Source organism: Aulonocara stuartgranti, assembly GCF_965226115.1.
Source record: "Aulonocara stuartgranti genome assembly, chromosome: 8".
NCBI classification, from domain to species: Eukaryota; Metazoa; Chordata; class Actinopteri; order Cichliformes; family Cichlidae; genus Aulonocara; species Aulonocara stuartgranti.
The window spans coordinates 9,228,199-9,248,739 of NC_138959.1; the positions used below are offsets into that span (position 1 = coordinate 9,228,199).

Below are 20,541 nucleotides of genomic sequence, written 5' to 3' on the forward strand. Positions count from 1 at the left end.
TCTCTTGACTCTGGCCACCTCCACAACTCGACTGACTTGAGAAGATGTTGTGAGGAAAAAAAATACTTTAATTTCTAAACAATAAAAACAACCCTTGAAGTAAAGCTGAAAGCCTGCGCTTGAATCTCATCTTGACTGTTTCTTAAAATCAGCTGTGGTGGTGTACGGAGGCAAAAACTTCAAAAACTGTATCATTGTTCAAAAACCAAAGGAGCCATCTGTGTATAAACTACCTGTTCATCACTAAATGGCAGACTCACACACTTAGTGACTACCTGCTGAACACAGTGAGCCACTAGACAGCTACAGGATCAACTTTTTCCCCCTCAGAGGCCATTAAGAGACCAAAACCAGTGAGAATATCGGGAATCTAAACATCAGCTGTCCAGAAAAACAACCCAAAATGGAAATGGAGTAGCATTTATACAGCAGTCTTCTAGTCTTACTGACCACTCAGAGCACTTAACCATACATCCATACAGTGCTATACCCCTTATTCTTTACCACCATTTTTCTAGCTCCAAGCACCAAATAACCTAATATGCATCTCTCTGCACTGAAGGAGGAAGCCAGAAAACCTGTGAGAACCCATAAAGGCAGAACATACAAACTCCACACAGACTCCTACCTGCCATGAGGCGACAGGGCTAACTGGGCTGCACCAACACGCTGCCTGAAATGAGTAATTATGCTGATCTATAACTCCTGGTTAAGTAAACAAATAATATCACATAAGTTAAGGAGTCACAAATCATTTATCCTTTCCCTGAGTGGGAATAACGTTTTCAGGGCATTCAAAGAACTTAAAATAAAAAAATCCTCCTTCAAGTTATCATCTAGTTAGATTCCCATATAAAAGGGTTATGAGAAGATTAAAAAAAAACAAAAAAACAATGATAAATGTTAAGTTTGATTTTCTCAAACCCAGAATGATACCCTAAAATTCAAAAGAATCATTTACATTTTTGTAAGACACAAAAATTGTAAAACTAACATTTATTTGGTTTTGCTTAAAAAAATATTTTTTTAAATGTCAGATTTTAAAAACAGGTATGATTTCTTTAAAAGGTAGACTAAACCGTAATTAAAAACAAAATTCCTTTTACCGTCTGTGGAGATTATTATTAACACTCAGGGCAGAAGAAATACCACGATGTTTTACAATTTGTGGGAAGTGTCCCTTTAAAGCACGCACATCTTAGTGAATAACAAAAAAAATCCTTAAATATTTCTGCACCTTAATGCAGCAAGATCTTCTTGCTTGTTTAAATACCAGTTAGACAACCACAAAAGTTCCTCTTTCTTTTGGCTTCTCATGCCACAAAGGTTGCGACTTGATCATTCAACTACAAGTGATAAAAACAGTCTTCTGACCGTAAGTGACGAAACCGGAAAGAGTAGATTTTGTGCCAGAGGTGATCTAAAAATACTTTCAGGTGAAACCTTCCCAGCAATGAGGAAAAGTCAACATAATCACACCCATTCAACACATTCCGGTAACATCCTTTTAACATCAATAGTTTTTCTTATGCAAATATGACACGTTTGACCATTAAAATGCTTTATATTTCATGCACCGTTTTCAAACCTTCTAATATACATTTATATTTATAGAAGCACTGTGATTGCATCTGAGCTCCAAGTGATAATAAAATGAAACAGAAATTCTTCCTAAGTAGAATTAAGAGCCAATTTCTTGCATATAACAAATCTCTTATTGTTCAAGTCTAACTGTGGATTTGCATGAAGGAGGATCCTGCCTGAAAGTCACATGGGTGATGTGTAACTTGGAAGAAAATCATGTGTTTTTGTTCTTTGAAGCTTTAAATGCCCCCTTGTTCTAAGAAATATGAAAGGACTTCAATGTGGTGGCGTAGTTATTTCATTAAAAAAAAAAAACAACATCTTTTTAATAGTTGAGCTTTATTTTGATGCGTTTACTCACTGTGACTCTGCACACAGTGTTTCAGTTTTGGTTTATCTATTTACTACACTGTAAAAGTCAGACTTTCTTTCAGGATTATCCTATCAGAAATACAGAAATTTCAGCATTTTAAAAGGTGTTTCAGTTATTTTATTTCATTATTTAAGAGAGTGAGGCATTTAAATTTATCATTCCTCATCCACCATCGGGTAAATAATAGTCTGCAACTATCATCGAAATCTCTGCACATTTTCTTCAAAGCAGTTCCCCCTCTAAACTGTCTCAACTAAGAGCAAAGTAAACTATACTTACTGGGATGTTACCAAATACTATATAGTACAGACTGTAGCCACTGTGATGTCACCCATCGATTTGTAAAATCCTGTTTTGAAACTACAACTTCGCCATTGTGGTTGTCGCCGAGTTTGATTTTACAAGATGGAACTGGGCATCTGGAACACGAGTACCAAGTTATCAGTTAACGTGCAAGAACCGCCACCAATGCTGTTTGCTTAAGCAAACGGGATCCATAAATTGAATAGTTGCACATAACAAATACATAAACCGGATAATCAGTGCTAAGTAACAAGCACAATCTAACTCACTAAAACTGAAGTACAGACTTTGAAAGTGCTGTTAGTAAACTTCTCTGCACAGTAATCTATATTTCTTAGGGGTGCAACGATATCGATATTGAACCGTTTGATACAGTGCTTTCGGTTCGGTACGCATATGTATCAAACAATACAAAATTTTTAATTTATTTTATCAACTTTTCTTCTGACGATGCTGTCTGTGTTGACAGCTCAGTGGATCTGCGTTCGACTACTCCGCCTAAGCTGCACTGTCGAGCGCAGCGCAAGCTAGCAAGACAGAAGCTAAGCTTGTTGCAACATGGCAAATTGAATCTCCCCCACCCTCATTCAGATCTAGTCTTTGGAACTATTTTAGTCTTCATGTGACGTATGACCCTGAAGGTAAGCGCGTCATGGACAAAAGTAAAACAGTATGTCGGATGTGCCACGCAATGCTCAATTACATGGGTGGGAACTAGTGTGTTAGCGCAGTTTGCTTGTTAACGTGTTGACGCCCCACGCACGGGGCGCTCCGCGGTAGCTCGTTAACGGAGATTTGCCGTGTTGTGGTGTTAACGTCATTTCAGATTAACGCTGACAGCACTAGTGGGAACACAACGAATATGACTGCACATTTACGCCGACATCATCCTAGTGCAAAGACAAGTGGAAGCAGACAAAAACAACAAGCATGCATGCTACAAACTTCACCAGAGTCATTTAGACAGCCGTTAGCACATGATTCTCCTTATGGGGACCTGAGATGTTTAATATGCTGCTGAGAATATAGCCCAGAAGAAGCGTATAGTATAGCTTTTATTTTGGAAAGAGCCATTTCTCTGTAATAAACTCTCTTTTCCAAAGATGAGTGATTTCTCAATCAGATAGATTTATTATTTTATCCTTTTGTTGTTTCAGCAACATTACATTTAAAAAAAAAAAACTGTTATGTTTGAGTTAAAATATATATTTATCATTTTAATAAATAAATTAAAAAAGCATGAACATTTTTTCGAAAAAATATCTAACCGTGACACCAAAGTATCGAACCGAACCCTGAATTTTGTGTATCGTTGCACCCCTAATATTTCTATCTTCAATTATGTTAAAATGCTTCAAAAAGGCACCAACGCCACAAACACAGTGGAGAGTTCCTAATTAAGCTGACAATTCACTCGCAATACCAACTTTAATTTTAACAAAATGTAAAGTGACAAGTTATTTAAAATAAAGTAATCAAATGTTTATGGACGGGTAAATTTGTTATAAAAGATAGAACATTTTTGTACCAGATTGTAAACTGTTTGTTTTAGTTACAGCTGTAGTCGGGATATTCTAAGATGAGAATCGGTGGGGATCGGTTTGCTTTTGGAAACCAATTCCAGAAACCGCTTTTTGGCAATTCTATGTTAGCTTCATTTTTCAGCCGCAAAGCCTGCAACTGTGGATTTTATGTGTGAAATATACTTCCTGGACGAGTCTCAACTTCTCAGAAGTAAATAAAGTTTGGGCACAGAGCCTACTTACAGCCGTAAATAAAAAAAACTCAACTCACATATCTCGTCTTTCTCACACTATAACTGAATGGCACCATTTACTCCAGCATGTAATCCTTCGTTTAAGACTGAAAAAACATACAGTGCTGATTGGTTTGTCGCAGGAGTTACATTCTAAAAATAACCCACGACAGGTGAAACCCGCGAAGTAGCCAACTAGGGCTGTTCAATATAACGATATATATCGGATGACGATATAAAAACGTCTATGTTTCATTTTATGCTATCGTTTGTTTCGTGGTGTCACAAAATAAACTGGTTACGGCAAAATATTTTTTCATCGTTTTGATGGTCACTGTAGTGGCTATATTCATTTCTTAAAGTTTTCTCTTTCTCTTATATTTTATATAACCACACTACTGACGGACAAGCGCCTGTTTTTATGCGTTGTGGTTAGCAACAACGACGGTAACACCATCGAGTGTCCGCTTGTTTATGTTCCACATAAACCTTTCACAATAAAGCTCAAGATCCTGTTGAGACTTTTCAAAATAAACTGAATCACGTGAAAGAGCAGATCGTTTACGGATGAGAAGTAAAAAAGAGCCGCCAGGGCCCGATTTCAGGAAGCGGGTTTAGTGCAAACTCTGAGTAAGTATACCCTAAGTTAACGAAAACTCTGGGTTTTCGGTTTCACAAAGCGAGTTTAGATTAATTCTGAGTGAGTTACTATGACGACACACTCCGTGAAGCTAACCTGCCCCCTAGCAGGTTTACTTCAACTAACCCTGACCTTCTCCGCCTCTTTGTCAGAAACCTGACTGTAGGAAGTGTCAGACATGGCGTGCCCCTTCCTTGAAGAGCCAGTAGATGTTGAAGCCCAAATTCTCCGCAGAGCTCTCCGCCGGGAGAGAGTGATTAGAGCGCGTTTGGACATTTTATCATTTCCTGATGATTTCCTGTGTGAACGTTACCGTTTTTCAGCACAATCTATAATTTATTTGAATAACATCCTCAGGCCTAATATTGCTCATGTGACACATCGCGGACTCTCAGTTCTGTACATATTATTTGTATTGCACTTCGGTTTTTTGCAAACGGGAGCTTTCTGTATAATATTGGTTACGCTGAGCACGTTTCCAAGGCTACCGTCTGTCGGGCAGTCAGGAATGTTACAGTTACACTGAAACGTCTCCTGTACTCGTCTGTGGTGTTCCCCGGTCATAGACCCACAAGATTTATCAAAGAGGGATGCCACAAAATTGCAGGTATCAGGATGAACGAAACTTAATTCATGATGTGGTGATACTTGAACTACTACTTAAATTTTACATTTATTTTCACGGTTCCCAGGCGTGATTGGCTGTATAGATGGCACTCACATTCCAATCATTGCTCCTTCAGTAAATGAAGGAGACTATGTGAACAGGAAGTCTTTCCACAGCATTAATGTACAGGTACATAGCTCCCTGTAGCATTTCAAACTAACAAATTATTTCATCATAGTAATGGATGGTAATTTGTGTTCTCTGCACTGTGAAGATCATATGTGATGCTGCCAACATTATCACAAATATGGAAGCCAACTGCTCAGCCTCTGTGGTGGACGACCTCCACCTGTTTTTCGGGCCTCCGCTTTTTTTTCTGTTGGCTATAACGGGTCACATTTGAGCATACAGAGTAAGCAAATATGTACTTGTAATGTGCTCAGATAATTTCAATAAGTGCTTACAGAGGGGAAATTAATGTAGCCTCTAACTGCAATTGATTTACATCGGACAAACAGACCAAGCACTATGGCCCATGATACAATTACACCTTACCTGTTTGGACTATATTTTTATATTTCATTTTTACTTGCTGCCAGGAACGTTTGGGGCCTGTTGGGTTGCACCTGCGCTCACGTCACATCACAAAATAAAATGTATAAAATATAATAAAATAACGTGTTAAATGGGTGGAAATCCCTAGATCAATGTTTAAATTAACACTCACGCATTGACTCTGTCGGCTATGTTTTGCCATGCATGCACCCTTTCTTTTGCAGCTGAGGCTGTGTTACTTTTTTTCCGCAAAATTTGCATGTTATCGGCATATGCTGCCATCAGAATTTCGGCCTCAAGTGCTGTAAAATACATTGACCGCGCCTTCTTTCCCTCCGTCTCCATGGTGACTCGCTTAATCTGTGCTCCACTAATCAGGGCTTTATGTATCCTCGTGCGCGCGTTTAACTTGGGGTTAAAGCAACTCCGCGTTGACTGAACTAATTGTTATCAGCCTTTCTGAAACCGAATATTCCGAGTTGGACAGTTCGGGGTTACTCAACCCTGAGTATCTTTTTTCACTCTGAGTTTTCTAAACCGGCTTCCTGAAATAGGGCCTAGGTGCTAAAAAATAAACCTTAGACTCAAACGTTAGAACAGGCTTTTCCCCGCAGCACGCTGTGTAATAAATAGTTACTTCTAAAAAGTTACACACGGCAGCAGAAGGAAAGATGTCAACATCTACATTTAAAACTACTGAAACTAAAAGAACCCATTTGTAGAGTGTTAAAACCAGAATAAAAAATGAACAATGTGAGCAATGTTCCCTCTAATCTGCGCGCATGCGCAATTGCGCACTGCTGGCACATCTGCGTTGCGCACAAAAAAAAAATCCAACCTGAATTGAAATTAAAATTAATACTTTAACAATTCTGTTTTGCAGTGTTAGTAAGTGACAGGCTGCTCCCGTATGGGATTAGAACGATGCCACCTTATCCCATAGTCCAGCCAATGTGATTCACATTCGTATATACGCAGCTAATCAACGTCGTTGACAGGCTATGACAGCGTCCTTATGTGCCGACACCGGTGTTTTGGCTAGCAAAGCGGCGTGGCTGATGTGGAGTGAAGCCACGTTAATGACAACGTGTACAACCATTGGAGATGTGAGCAGGACAGACGGAACAATTGACGGGAAAAGTGTGGACTTTATACCAGTTTTTAAATTGTGTTGATAGGCCACGTAAAATCAGAGTTATGATAAAAATATATGAAATGCTTGGTTTTCTTCCTGAATACTATCGTTGTTTATATTTACTGCGGGAAGAAACGGTAAAAATGGCGTTTCATAAGGAAAACGCTGGAAAGCACTCTCCACCTGTGAGCAAAAACAAAACCAAAAAAAAAACTCCGCAGCCTTTCCTATTGGTGGAAAAATGTACCATGTCGACCAATCAAAAAAATGATATGACAATATGGCCATGACCAGTTGTTTAGGAAGGAGGGAAGTTTTAAGAGTGACGGCGGTGTTTTGAGATGTGAGAGATTTGCGATGTTTAGCGCAAATCTTGTGTAGTTAGTGTGTAGTGTAGTCAATAGTTTTGTTGTGTGTGTCAGAACAATGAGGCGACTGCTGAATGTTACAGGTGTTACAGGAGTGATATATCTCCTGTTGTCAGGCCTGCAGGTATCAGGCTGTTGTCCTCCTTTATCTCATAGTGGACAGAAATAATTTTTTGGAGTGGCACAAATAATTTGTGTGGCATCAAATTTGATGCAGAACAGCTGACCTGCTCCCCTCAGGCAGGAGGCTCCGGTCCATTCGCACCAGAACCTCTCGCCATAAGAACAGTTTCTTCCCCTCTGCTGTTGGACACATGAACAATAAACGTACGACTGTTCCCACCACTAACACATGACCCTACGCTGTGTTCACTGCATCATTCCATGTTTGGCACTGATCACCACCTGCACTCATGCATATATCTTTCTACTAGAGATGGCACGATACCACTTTTTTATGTCCGATACCGATACCGATATCATAAATTTGGATATCTGCCGATACCGATATGAATCCGATATAGTGTTTTTTAATCAACAAAACTGTTTTTTAAAATATCTTGCTGCATTTTGCAAGTCTGCAAGTTCATACTCAAGTTTAAAACAACAACTACACTAAAGCTATTCTGTTATACCTGTATACAAAAAAAATATTTCATAGTTCAGCAATACTGATCAATCTAATAAACTTAGACCTACACCATCCTCCCTATTCTGGTATTTTAAAGAGTACTTAGCGTAAATATTAAGCAACCTAACTAATAGGGTTCCAACTCCCAGCAACAACAAAAATAAATAAATAAAAAATAGGGAACCACCCCTCACGCTCCACCTCATGATGCTTAATCGACGTAATCAACCTTAATTTGATGCAGTGTGGAAAAAAAATGCACAGAAATCAATTCTTTTTCAAGAAATATTAAATAGATTCAACATCTTTCTTCAACAAAATTGCAGACTGCACAGATGGTACCTTCCCAAAGTAAAAAGTACTATAGCTTACTAGGGTATATATATTAGACTTAATAGTCACTATATACAGTAATTGACTTCTATTCATTTTACATCAAATTAAAACTTTGGGTGTCAGATAATTATTTATTAAAAGCTCGACATTTTAAATGAGAATAAGAAAGAAAAGTATGTCTTTGTGCCCCCTTTTCCCAGTTAATGCCCTATCGGCCCCCCTGGCTAAACTTTGCTAGATCCGCCCCTGCACAGTTACCAGCCGTCAGCTACGTAGAAAAAGATCCTGGAGTAGAAAGTAATATTAAATACATTCTAACAACAGCTGATCAAGCTTAAACATGCTGCTGTTGTTCAGCCGCTGGTTTCCTCTTTCTGGTGCAAAGTGGACCAAAAACAAACAAGAGAGACAGACTCGCGACAGAAAAGCCGATCAGCTGATCATTTAAGCAGTTTCACGATTGAAGTAGCAGCCGGAGAGCGAGAGGCAGTCGCTCGTTAAGCTTAACGTGGGAATGCTTTACAAACATTCAGAGATGGACTTACACACTTGCTTTACTTCTCTCGGGGATAACTTTGTCGGAGATGAAATGCCAGGTTGCTAGCGAAGCTCCAAATGCTATCCAGACCACCGACAGGTCCCGCATGCCACAGCCGCTCTATCACGTGACGCATACTGCTCCGACTGCTAACGTTCTGAGGTGAGTTACGGCGTGTTGCAAGTTTTGTGAGGTGCTTTCGTGATATTTAATGGATCGGATTACATTTTTTATTTTTCTCCGATATCCGATCCAGTAATTTAGGTCAGTATCGGACCGATACCGATACGTAATATCGGATCGGTCCATCTCTACTTTCTACGTAGCACTTTTAATTCTTATTCTTACTTTTATTTTTTCATGTCTATTTAAGCGCAATTTATGACAGTATGTTTGCACTGAAGCACCGCAGCAATTTCCTAATGTTGTAAACCTGCTCAACATTTGGCAATAAAACCCTTTCTGATTCTGATTCTGATTGTTCTGTAAATAGTTTGAAATGTTTATTTAGAAAATGCTTTGGCTGAATATTTAGGTAAACAGCTGCAAAAAACTTTGTTGTTTGCATAACTCAGTTACTTTTTTTGAAGAAGTAACTATATAATTAATTGCCCAACATTGGTCATTATTTACTGTATTTTGCAGACAGAGTTACAGGACTCTCTCCCAGACTACAGACGCTTTATAAAAAAAAATTAATTAATTAATTTAAAAAAGTTTTGTTTTCAAAATTGGAGTTATTTTTACTTCCAATAGTGTTAACATACTACACAGGTCATGAACAAGATTTTTTTTTAATTTTCATTGTAAGTGGGCTAAAGCACTTAAAAGTAGTCTAACATAAATGCTGTAATTTGATTATTTTAATAAACCATGTAACTTGGATGGATTTGATGCTGGCGTGACCACAGTGTACACGTCTGCTGTTGCTCACAGTGGTCCAAGGGACCGCTCAGGGAGTTTGTGTGTTTGCTCAGACACGTGAAATATTAGAGGGAACACTGAATGTGAGGTATTTAGAACTGAAACTTAAACCACATTATGGGAACACGTGAATCTGATATCATCTTCTTAAGACGGGAATTAACATGTGACCTCAAGTTTTTATTTTAGTGTTTAAAAAGTACCTTGTTTTTCCAGATTGTTTATACCAGAAAAATTATGTCTGGATGCCAGTTTCCTCCTCAAGTTCTCGTCAGCATCAACTAAAACATGTTTGAACAATTAATCATTGTCACCTGCAATGTGGACACTGCAGCAGAGTACACAGAGAAGAGTCTACTGTGATAATAACGCTTCCTTGGTTACCTTGTGGAATTTCATAGTGATACGTGTATTAAAAGTCAACACACATCTATCAAGTTTCATATTGAACAGACTAGAGCTTTGTTCTCATTTTTAAAATAAATCCTGTGTAGTCAAACCAGCTAACATGCTCTGAGACAGACCTTCATTGCCTGGTAGAATTGGTCAGGTGACGTCAGAATGTGGATGTGGGAACCTGGCACCCGGAAGGCTGGTACATGCTCTGCCATCCATCGGAAGTGGCTGCAAAGACCTTCTGTTTGCTGGGCTCCGGCTGAGCTGGTGGGCCTGGAGACGCGATGAGGGGCTGGGTCGGTTTCAGCCAGAAGAGGGGCAAGAAGGAGCACGGAGGACCTGCAGGAAACACGGAAAGTAGAGCAGGAAACTCATTTCATGTTGATAATGATCTAATCAAAGCAACTAGAAAATAGTCTGATCAATTTTCTTTCAACCCCACAGGGGCGGGTTAAAACTGAAAAATAAAAAAGGCATAAAAATCAAGTTATCAAAGAACAGACGCTCCATAACAGCTTAGAGCTCTTGTATGATTTCAATTGGTGCCTCGATCAGCTGGCAGTTCAAGGCAATCCATATGACTCGAATAATAACTTATCAATAATTAATAACTCAGCTCCCATTTACACTCCACCACATTCCATTACATTTATGTATTACAGGTGATCATCAATAGCAGAATCCCTCGAGCAAAGATTTGTAATTAGGCGGCTGCATTTGCAGTAATGTTTTTACCATAACTAAATAGATGACGTCATAATGAGAGCTGTAATGACGTAGGGAACCTAAATCACACACAAAGTTTGTAAAGAAGTTTTAAAAAGAACAGTTTCCCACATCCAAGGATTTATCATTTCCTTTTGATGATAACCTGTAACAAACCTACTGAATATTATTTGGCTGGCAACTCATGACACCATTTTGTTTTCCATAAAAGTATATTAAACATAACATTAAATCTGCACAATTTCCCATCGCTTTCAAAGGATTATGTTAATGACCTGACGGCCATTTTACAGATAGACAGCAATTATTTGATTATTAAATAACATACAGATTTATAATTAATATAATCCATCCAAGAAGAGACGCCAAGTCTTTCCTCTCCAGCTCTTGGGCAGGGACACCAAAGTTCCCGAACCAGCCAAGAGATGTAATCCCTCAACATGTCTGCTCCAAGGCCTCCTCCTGGTAGGACATAACTGAAACAGCTCACCACCTAGTTCAATTCAATTCAATTTTATTTGTACAGCACCAAATCACAACAGTCGCCTCAAGGGGCTTTATATTGTAAGGTAGACCCTACAATAATACATACAGAGGAAAAACCCAACAATCACATGACCCCCTATGACCAAGCACTTTGGTGACAGAGAGAAGGAAAAAAATCCCTTTTAACAGGAAGAAACCTCCGCGGGGGCCATCAGTTGGGGTGAGAGACACCTAGGCATCCTAGTCAGATGCTGAGGCTAATCAGCTGCTCATGCTTGGAGATGGAGTAGGTGAGCTCCTCACCTCTTAAGTTCACTACCCAGAGCTTGTGACCTTAACTGAGGTTGGGAAAGGATCAACCAGTAAAGCGAAATTAATTAATTTACTCTTAATATATCTGTGTTTTAATAAGTACTTAAATTGAATACTATTCACTTGGGTTGTACAAAATTTTAGAAACACCACTGTGAATATAAATTCTGCTTGCCAAAATTACAGAGGAAGTTATATTTCAAAATGAGTTAAAGATGAATTGTTCTTCTGTTAAGTGGCTGACGCAACAATCTCATCCAGCAGCTGAAACGTTCAATCATTTATCAAACTCTTCCTCTGAAGGTGGACCTTATGGTGACTTTGTTATGCAAGCTGCTGCTTCCAGGAATGACGGTGAACTTTGAAATCATCATGAAAGTTACACAGCATGTATTTTCCATCAAGCTACAGAACGGTGTCAACATCGAGGTTATAAAATTATTTAACCCAATCTGTATTAAAAGCTTTAAAATTGCTAATCTCAGTGTAATGTTTTGTAGTCTAAAGCAAGTGACTAGTCAGCAACACTAGAAAAGTTTTGTCAATCCATTTGCATTCTTCCCTTTAAAAGTGTGTAAGAAAATCGAGCTTTACATGTGGATTTCAAGGAAAATCTACTTGTTGTGGCCCAGATTACTTGTGGAGACGATCACAGGAAGAGAATCATTTTGGAGGTATTGTCTTTTTGTGCCGTCTTTCAGCATCTCAAGTGTCAATGACGTCAGAGCTTTTTACAAGCACACAAACACACTACAGTAAAACTTCCTATAAATTAGGAATAACCAGGATGTTACACCGGAGACAAGAGAGGACATGGCACTCGATAAATGATTAATTGAAATCTAGCAGAGAATTCTGCAGCAGCACAGATGGCGGTACAAGTATAAGATCCAGGGGAGCAAAAGTTTAACAAAGAATCTTATTTTAAGCCAAAATCAGCAAATTTCTTCTTTTTTTTTTTTAAATCAGGTTTAACTCATGATATTATACATGGAGTTATTATGTCCCAGTGGCCTTTGAAATAAAGATAATTTACATAATGCTTCAAAATAATTCCTCATTAAGTGCATAAAGTTGTTATGAAGGTGGCTGCTGAGTAGTAAGACTCACTTCTACAAGTACTCAGAGCACGCCCAAGTCCCCATTTATTAGGTACACCAGGTCAAGTCTAATTAAAGAGCACAAGAAGTTACATTTTTAATCCGTTTCAGAGAAGTGCTGAAATCACTTTTCACTGATTTCATCACTTTTGTGAAAGGGTCTTTGGGTTCTGTCACATTATACAGACAGTTATTTCTGTTAGCCTTTTTCACGGCCATAAAATATGGAGAGGAGATCATAGAAACACCTGTCAGTAAGAAGGACTGCTACTTTATTATTTAAACTGGGTCACCAATCAGCATTTTATTTTCCAGTGGACACCTCCCACAATTCTAAGGCCAAAATTATTATTTTTTTTAAACAATTTAATGTTTTTAAAACATTCTCAGGGCCAAGAAAATATTTTTTTTGTAGTGATGGCATCAAAATGTGGAATATATGAACAGAGAATATACTTAAGTATAACTTGCAGCTTGCCAAAATAAACGTTTTGGCTCAAATTCACTTCAGTTGCAGAATCATTTGAAACCGGCACAAAAGGAAACGTATCAGTGTCGGTGTTTTTTGGAAACTAGAGCTCATTTTGAAGTTGAAGCCAGCAGCTTGTTTCAAGAAGGTTGGAACAACACACAGGAAAATTTGTGTAATGTCAAAACACACCTGGTGGATCCAGGACTTACAACGATTGTGCCATACATACTGGTTTGCATTTCATCTCAGCAAAATCCCTTTTCTATACTTTTGCTACTTCATTAGAGTCCAGATTTGCTTCCAGCCAGGCTGGGGAATGACGAGGTCATTTCACATTTGTTTATTCCATTTAATCAGCTGAGTGCAAATTCCAGTTCAAGGAAATCTGCTTCACCCTCTGAAGTCTTAGGCTACGTTCACACTGCAGGTCTTAATGCTCAATTCAGATTTTTTGATCAAATCCGATTTTTTTGTCTGCTTGTTCACACTACAAATAAAATGCGACAGCAAACGCGCTCTATTGTGAACGCTCAAAGCGGCCCGCATGCACAAAAGAAGACGTCACACACAACGCGCTCTGTTTAGACCCAGAACACACAACATTGTTTGACTGATGGCCCTTAATATAAAGACTTCGGACTTGAAAATATTGGATTTGTGCCGTTCACACTGTCATACCATGATCGGATATAGGTCGCATAGGGTTCAAAAAAAAAAAAAAAAAAAAAAAAAATCGGATTTGATGCGCTTTCGCCTGCAGTGTGAACTAGAGATGGCACGATACCACTTTTTTATGTCCGATACCGATACCGATATCATAAATTTGGATATCTGCCGATACCGATATGAATCCGATATAGTGTTTTTTAATCAACAAAACTGTTTTTTAAAATATCTTGCTGCATTTTGCAAGTCTGCAAGTTCATACTCAAGTTTAAAACAACAACTACACTAAAGCTATTCTGTTATACCTGTATACAAAAAAAATATTTCATAGTTCAGCAATACTGATCAATCTAATAAACTTAGACCTACACCATCCTCCCTATTCTGGTATTTTAAAGAGTACTTAGCGTAAATATTAAGCAACCTAACTAATAGGGTTCCAACTCCCAGCAACAACAAAAATAAATAAATAAAAAATAGGGAACCACCCCTCACGCTCCACCTCATGATGCTTAATCGACGTAATCAACCTTAATTTGATGCAGTGTGAAAAAAAAATGCACAGAAATCAATTCTTTTTCAAGAAATATTAAATAGATTCAACATCTTTCTTCAACAAAATTGCAGACTGCACAGATGGTACCTTCCCAAAGTAAAAAGTACTATAGCTTACTAGGGTATATATATTAGACTTAATAGTCACTATATACAGTAATTGACTTCTATTCATTTTACATCAAATTAAAACTTTGGGTGTCAGATAATTATTTATTAAAAGCTCGACATTTTAAATGAGAATAAGAAAGAAAAGTATGTCTTTGTGCCCCCTTTTCCCAGTTAATGCCCTATCGGCCCCCCTGGCTAAACTTTGCTAGATCCGCCCCTGCACAGTTACCAGCGTCAGCTACGTAGAAAAAGATCCTGGTGTAGAAAGTAATATTAAATAAATTGTAACAACAGCTTATCAAGCTTAAACGTGCTGCTGTTGTTCAGCCGCTGGTTTCCTCTTTCTGGTGCAAAGTGGGCCAAAAGCAAACTAGAGTCACGGACTCGCGACAGAAAAGCCGATCAGCTGATCATTAAGCAGTTTCACGATTGAAGTAGCAGCCGGAGAGCGAGAGGCAGTCGCTCGTTAAGCTTAACGTGGGAATGCTTTACAAACATTCAGAGATGGACTTACACACGTGCTTTACTTCTCTCGGGGATAACTTTGTCGGAGATGAAATGCCAGGTTGCTAGCGAAGCTCCAAATGCTATCCAGACCACCGACAGGTCCCGCATGCCACAGCTGCTCTATCACGTGATGCATACTGCTCCGACTGCTAACGTTCTGAGGTGAGTTACGGTGTGTTGCAAGTTTTGTGAGGTGCTTTCGTGATATTTAATGGATCGGATTACATTTTTTATTTTTCTCCGATATCCGATCCAGTAATTTAGGTCAGTATCGGACCGATACCGATACGTAATATCGGATCGGTCCATCTCTAGTGTGAACGTAGCCTTAAACAGGTGCTATAGTTTTCATTTGGGTCCACTTGGGTCTCAGTGCTGTAAAATTCATCATCAGATTTTGTGGACTTCAAATAAGTGCGGCAGGAATGACTACTCATGTGTGGCATCTTCTGCATCTGCAATAGTTTATAATTTATCATCGGTTATGAGTCAAACCCTCAGCTATCATGATCTGCTTTTATTGTTTTCAAAGATTTTTCAATAAAACAAATGTTTTGTTGAGCAGAGGGACCTTGCAGGCACTGCAGTTACCAACTGCTTTACCAACTCTTTTCTAGGTGACTACAGTCTCAGCTGCCTTTAGATCACTCACAAGTTCCTCCAGAGTTGTTCTCCTTCTGGTTTCACACTGTTCTCATTATCATTGAAACTCCATGAGGTGAGATTTTGCGTGGAGCTCCAGACCTAGGAAGCTTGGCAGTTATTCTATGGTTCTTCCATTTGCCATTAATCACACCAACTATTTTCACTATCTCACCCAGCTGCTTGGCGATGGTCTTCTAGCCCATTCCAGCCTTGTGCACAATCTTGTCCCGGACATCCTTGGAAAGCTCTTTGGTCTTGGCCATGGTACAGTTTTAAATCTGGAGAAATTTGTTTCTTCTACGCACCGTTGTCTTTTACACAGGTAACAAGTTAAGAAGGCTGCCAGCTCGTTACCTGTATAAAATACACCTGGGAGCCAGAAATCTTCCTCATTGATAGGGGAGCAAATGCTTATTTCCTTCATGGAAATAAAAAATTCATTTATAACTTTTTTGAAATGCATCTTTATGGATTTTTTGGTTTTTGTTCTTTGTCTCACTGTTCAATAAACCTACCATTGAAATTATAGACTGAACTTTCTTTTGTTAGTGGGCAAACTTACAAAATCAGCAGGGGTTCAAATAAGTTTTCTGACTGTACACTTTGCACTTATTTACATTTGGTAATATATTTTATGGATGAATAAAAGTAAGTTAAAAAATGTTATTGTTATGATGTTTGGCATAACTGAAAGTACATGCAATATCAACCATCTAATCTGGTAAATTAGTAACACGACTGTGTATAAAAAAAATTTTTTTTAAAGGAGGCAGAGTCTTTGAGAGGTACTCAAAGGCCACTCTGTGAACGACTGTGTCTAAGAATAGCTCAATTTAGGAACAAATCAGTCAAACATGACTAATCAAAGCTAAATTTCAGGATTGACTGTAAAGCCCTTTACAACCCTTAGTAGTCTGATTTTTTGTAAATGAAAAACAAGATTGTTTTTTTCCTAATGAATCACTGACTGTTGATAAAAATCTGAGAAAACCCGTAAAACATGTGAAAAATGTCAGATGCTTATCTGATGAAAATATTGAGTATGACGGAAAATAATTCATGGCTGCTCAAATAAGAGTTGTATTCAGGAGCACGGATCTGTGGGAAGATGTAACCCTTCATGTGCTTTTTTCTTTTGTCTGCATCCTACATTCATCCCAAAGATGCGGCTCTTTTGTGCTTCTCACACAAGCATGCAGTCTGACAATGCAACTACATTAAAATAATTACAGGGTGGAGTGTTAACCTCAGGCACGCTTGCAACTCTTATCGGCTAGTCAGAAGTCCTGGCATTCCTTTACATTGTTTACAACCTTATATTAACCAGAATACAAATACACGGTCTTGCTTTTGGCATTTGACTTTATGTAAATAAATAATAATCAATAAAAGCTACAGAGTCACATCACAGTCACACAGAGTCTAATCATAAACACACAAGAGTGATAAAAAACATCAAGAAACATAACTTCCTCATTTCTACTCATCTTACTCCAAATTATCTCCCTCCTTTTACAGCGGTGCAAATTACGAACGTTATCAAACAGAGCACATCAAGCTCAGTGATTCAGCTCTGTTGTGTGACTCAGCTGACAGGAAGCCTTGACAGTTTTCTGTAAGTTGTAAAAAGACAGAATGGTGTGACAGAGGAAATAAAGATCACACTTTACAATTAATGTTCCAACAGCGTCATATAAAAATATCAGCTTTCAACTCATGTTAGGGGGACATAAAAGTCTACAAAAATAAAATAAAACAAAGTCAAAGTCGATTTATTTTAAAGGGCAGACATAGGAGGGGCATATAATCACCGCATGTCTTCTAAATAAAAGAATTACATAAGCCATCTGATGACTATAGGCAAGGCAGGTTTATTTGTATAGCACAATTCAACAACAAGGTGATTCAAAGTGCTTTACAGAGACATTAGAAACAAAAACAAATAAAAAGCATGGTTTAAAATTGATTAAAACAAGCAAACAAACGATGGAGTTAACTCCCTTTGATTTAACAGAATTAGAGGCTATGCTAGCAATGCAAGGCTTTAGCTGTTGACTTCAATGAACAGAGGAGCTGTTCAGTTCGTCATGTGTATGCACCGCATCTGATTTGATTTAAAGCATGTGACTTAAAAGTCCTTGTATCCTCATTCTTGTCAACTGATCCACAGCCTATTCATTTAGCAAACAGGAAATGCTACTTGTTATATTTTAGACCTCGTAAGATGTAAATCCAGAACTTGCAGAAGCCAAAACACTAAACGTACTGAAAGGTGAAGAGATGAGTAAGACGAAGAGCTCCGAGCACTGATGCCACAGATACTAATCCAACTTAGCGTAAATGGGACGTGGTGGGATGACCAACCACAGTTGACAGTATAAGATGGACATAGCCACTATGATGTCACTCATGGGTTTTGGGCTCCATATCTTAAACCTGGTCTAGAGCAGGGGTGTCAAACTCATTTCACATCATGGGCCACATACAGCCCACTTCTTAAGTGGGTCGGACCAGTGAAAATCCCCTTTCTGTAAGTGTAAAGACATTTAACTACACACATTCGATATAAGAAAAAGAAGTGCGATGTCAATAGCACAGCTTTTTTTTTCTACATGATAAAGAAATGCTGCTGTGGTTAACAAAGATTTGTAAAATTAGAGAAAAGGTCCTGGTAGATCATTTTCCAGATTCTCCTATAGTTACAAAACTGATTTATTCACAGATATGTTTATGTGGACCCTTTTAAAAAAAAAAAAAAAAAAAAAAAACCCAGACATTTCTATAGTCAATAGTCAAAAAAGGAACTTTTCGGTCATTTAAATGTTTATCTATTACTTAATTACTTTGTTGTAGTATTAACGGCCGTGGGTGACATGTTTATCGGTAGGAAAAGCTGTAAAACGTATGAAAATGCAGTAAAAACTTCAAAATCTATGCTCTACTTGACATTTTTTAAAGCCGTCCAGTGGGGCAGATTGAAGTCCTTACTGGCCCCCAGGTCTTATGTTTGACACCACTGGTCGAGAGGTTGTAAGATACCAGCAAGATGAATTCAACAACTTTGACAGTATAGAAGACAGACACGGATTCCACATCACAACAGTGAAGCCAACACTGAAATGCTTTGATAAATGCTTAGCCAATGAGCACGCGGTTTCACAGCCAGATCCTCGTCACATCCAAGTGAAACTGAAGCACAAATTTATTTGCAAAATGCACCAACACCATAAACTTGGCGGAGGTCCAGTTGATGCATGGGTAAAGCTTCTTACTAAAGATGCAAGCAGACAGCTGCCACTGTTGGCACACCTGTCAAAGTCAGTCACATCGCCAGCTTTAACGCTTGTGATTATGAAAAGTGACAAGTCCTGAAAAAAAAGAAAAGAATTCAAATTTAACCATAACCTGTAGGTCCTCAAGAATCCCTAAAAATGTTGAACATGCCAAACGTTTCAAATAATGAAGTCAGAGTATCCCTGTGAATGAAAAAGTCTCAAGAAGGCTTCAGAATGCCCTAAGCACTTGTTATTTTCTACTTTTAACGCTGTATTGCACCACAGCGAGAAACATCTCTCAGGTACACAACTCTGTGTGAATACAGAGCTCCACCCCTCTTGTCAAACCTTGTGTTTGTGAAGGGCAGCCAATCAGAAGAAAGGCTCTGACCCTAAAAGTATACGTGCTGAAATGGCTCGTTTTAAACAGGATAAACTGAGATTTAGCACCCAGACCCAGATAGGATAAATAGAGATTTTTTTTTTTTTTTAAACTGTAAATCAAGTAAAGCCACTCCAGTAGAAGAATAAAAAATGAGCCCATCTATGTTTTGGTTATAATACTAGGGACTTGTTACAGCATGTGTGCACAAAGTCCAAAGTTCTAGCATTCATAAAAGAGCCATTCCCAAACTGCTGCCAAGAAAGCATGAAAGCAATATACTATGGAATGTTCGTTTTTAAATTCCACAAACTATTTCCTTCTGGGAAGCAGACTCGACCCAGGAACTACAGTTCACACCAAAAAAAAAAGTAATGAATGTCTACACCAAGTTGTAAACCTTCAGGGTTAAAAAAAAATGAAACCAGCAGAGAAGTTGCTCTAATTTTCTAACTTCAGTCACAACAATAAATTTAAAGCCTGGCACAAAAGATGATTTGGGGGGTTGTAGTTACTCCTTCATATCACTGTACAGCTGTATCATTTTAAGGCTTAAAGTTAAAGGCATGGCTTTGATAGACAGGTGCCCTGTAGCACTTAGCTGGGTACCTGTATCTGTAAGCTGTGGAGTTTAAGCATGCCAAGCAAGCAGCATCTATAAGTGCACTTATAGATCTGGTGTTTAAATGCACTTACACATTTAATCAAACAGTATAATGTACACAAGAGTGACAAATATGCCACACAATCGTCTTCCCCATGAGAATCCTGCAGATCCAGAGATTTATTCTAAAAACTGTACACAGGCAAGCTGCTCATCATAGCAGGATGGAAAGAAGAATGTCCCCAACTTTTTCAGTCAATGTCTTACATCACGAAGATGACAGCCAAGTAATCAGGCTGAATTCTTCACATGGTACAATTTTCTTTTTTATCTTCTTTTGAAACCATCCCTCAAAGACTATTTATAAGCCACTAAGTCAACATGAATGACTGCTGGGACACCCTAAAACCTGTTTACCTCCCCTACAGGGAATACAGTTGTTTTTAATTTCTCAGCTTTTCCTGTTCTGTCAAGTGAAAAATGACTGAAGTGAAAAGCTCTTTTTTCTGAAGTCTAAAGACGACTCAGGCGTGTCACTCCACGTGTTGATTTGA

At 38.4% G+C, this 20,541-nt stretch overlaps 1 protein-coding gene across 2 annotated transcripts in view; it reads right to left on the reverse strand.

Moving 5' to 3' along the window:
• Window positions 1-20,541, reverse strand: part of pgs1 (phosphatidylglycerophosphate synthase 1) — a 46,892-nt gene that overhangs the window by 23,702 nt on the left and 2,649 nt on the right. Inside the window, exon 2 of one of the 2 annotated variants that reach the window (XM_082543290.1) lies at window positions 10,275-10,485. In XM_082543290.1, coding sequence (XP_082399416.1) covers window positions 10,275-10,485 — 211 coding nt within the window. Of the gene's footprint in view, window positions 1-4,054; window positions 4,192-10,274; window positions 10,486-20,541 lie in introns of those variants that run through there. The other variant, XM_082543291.1, reaches the window with a different exon arrangement.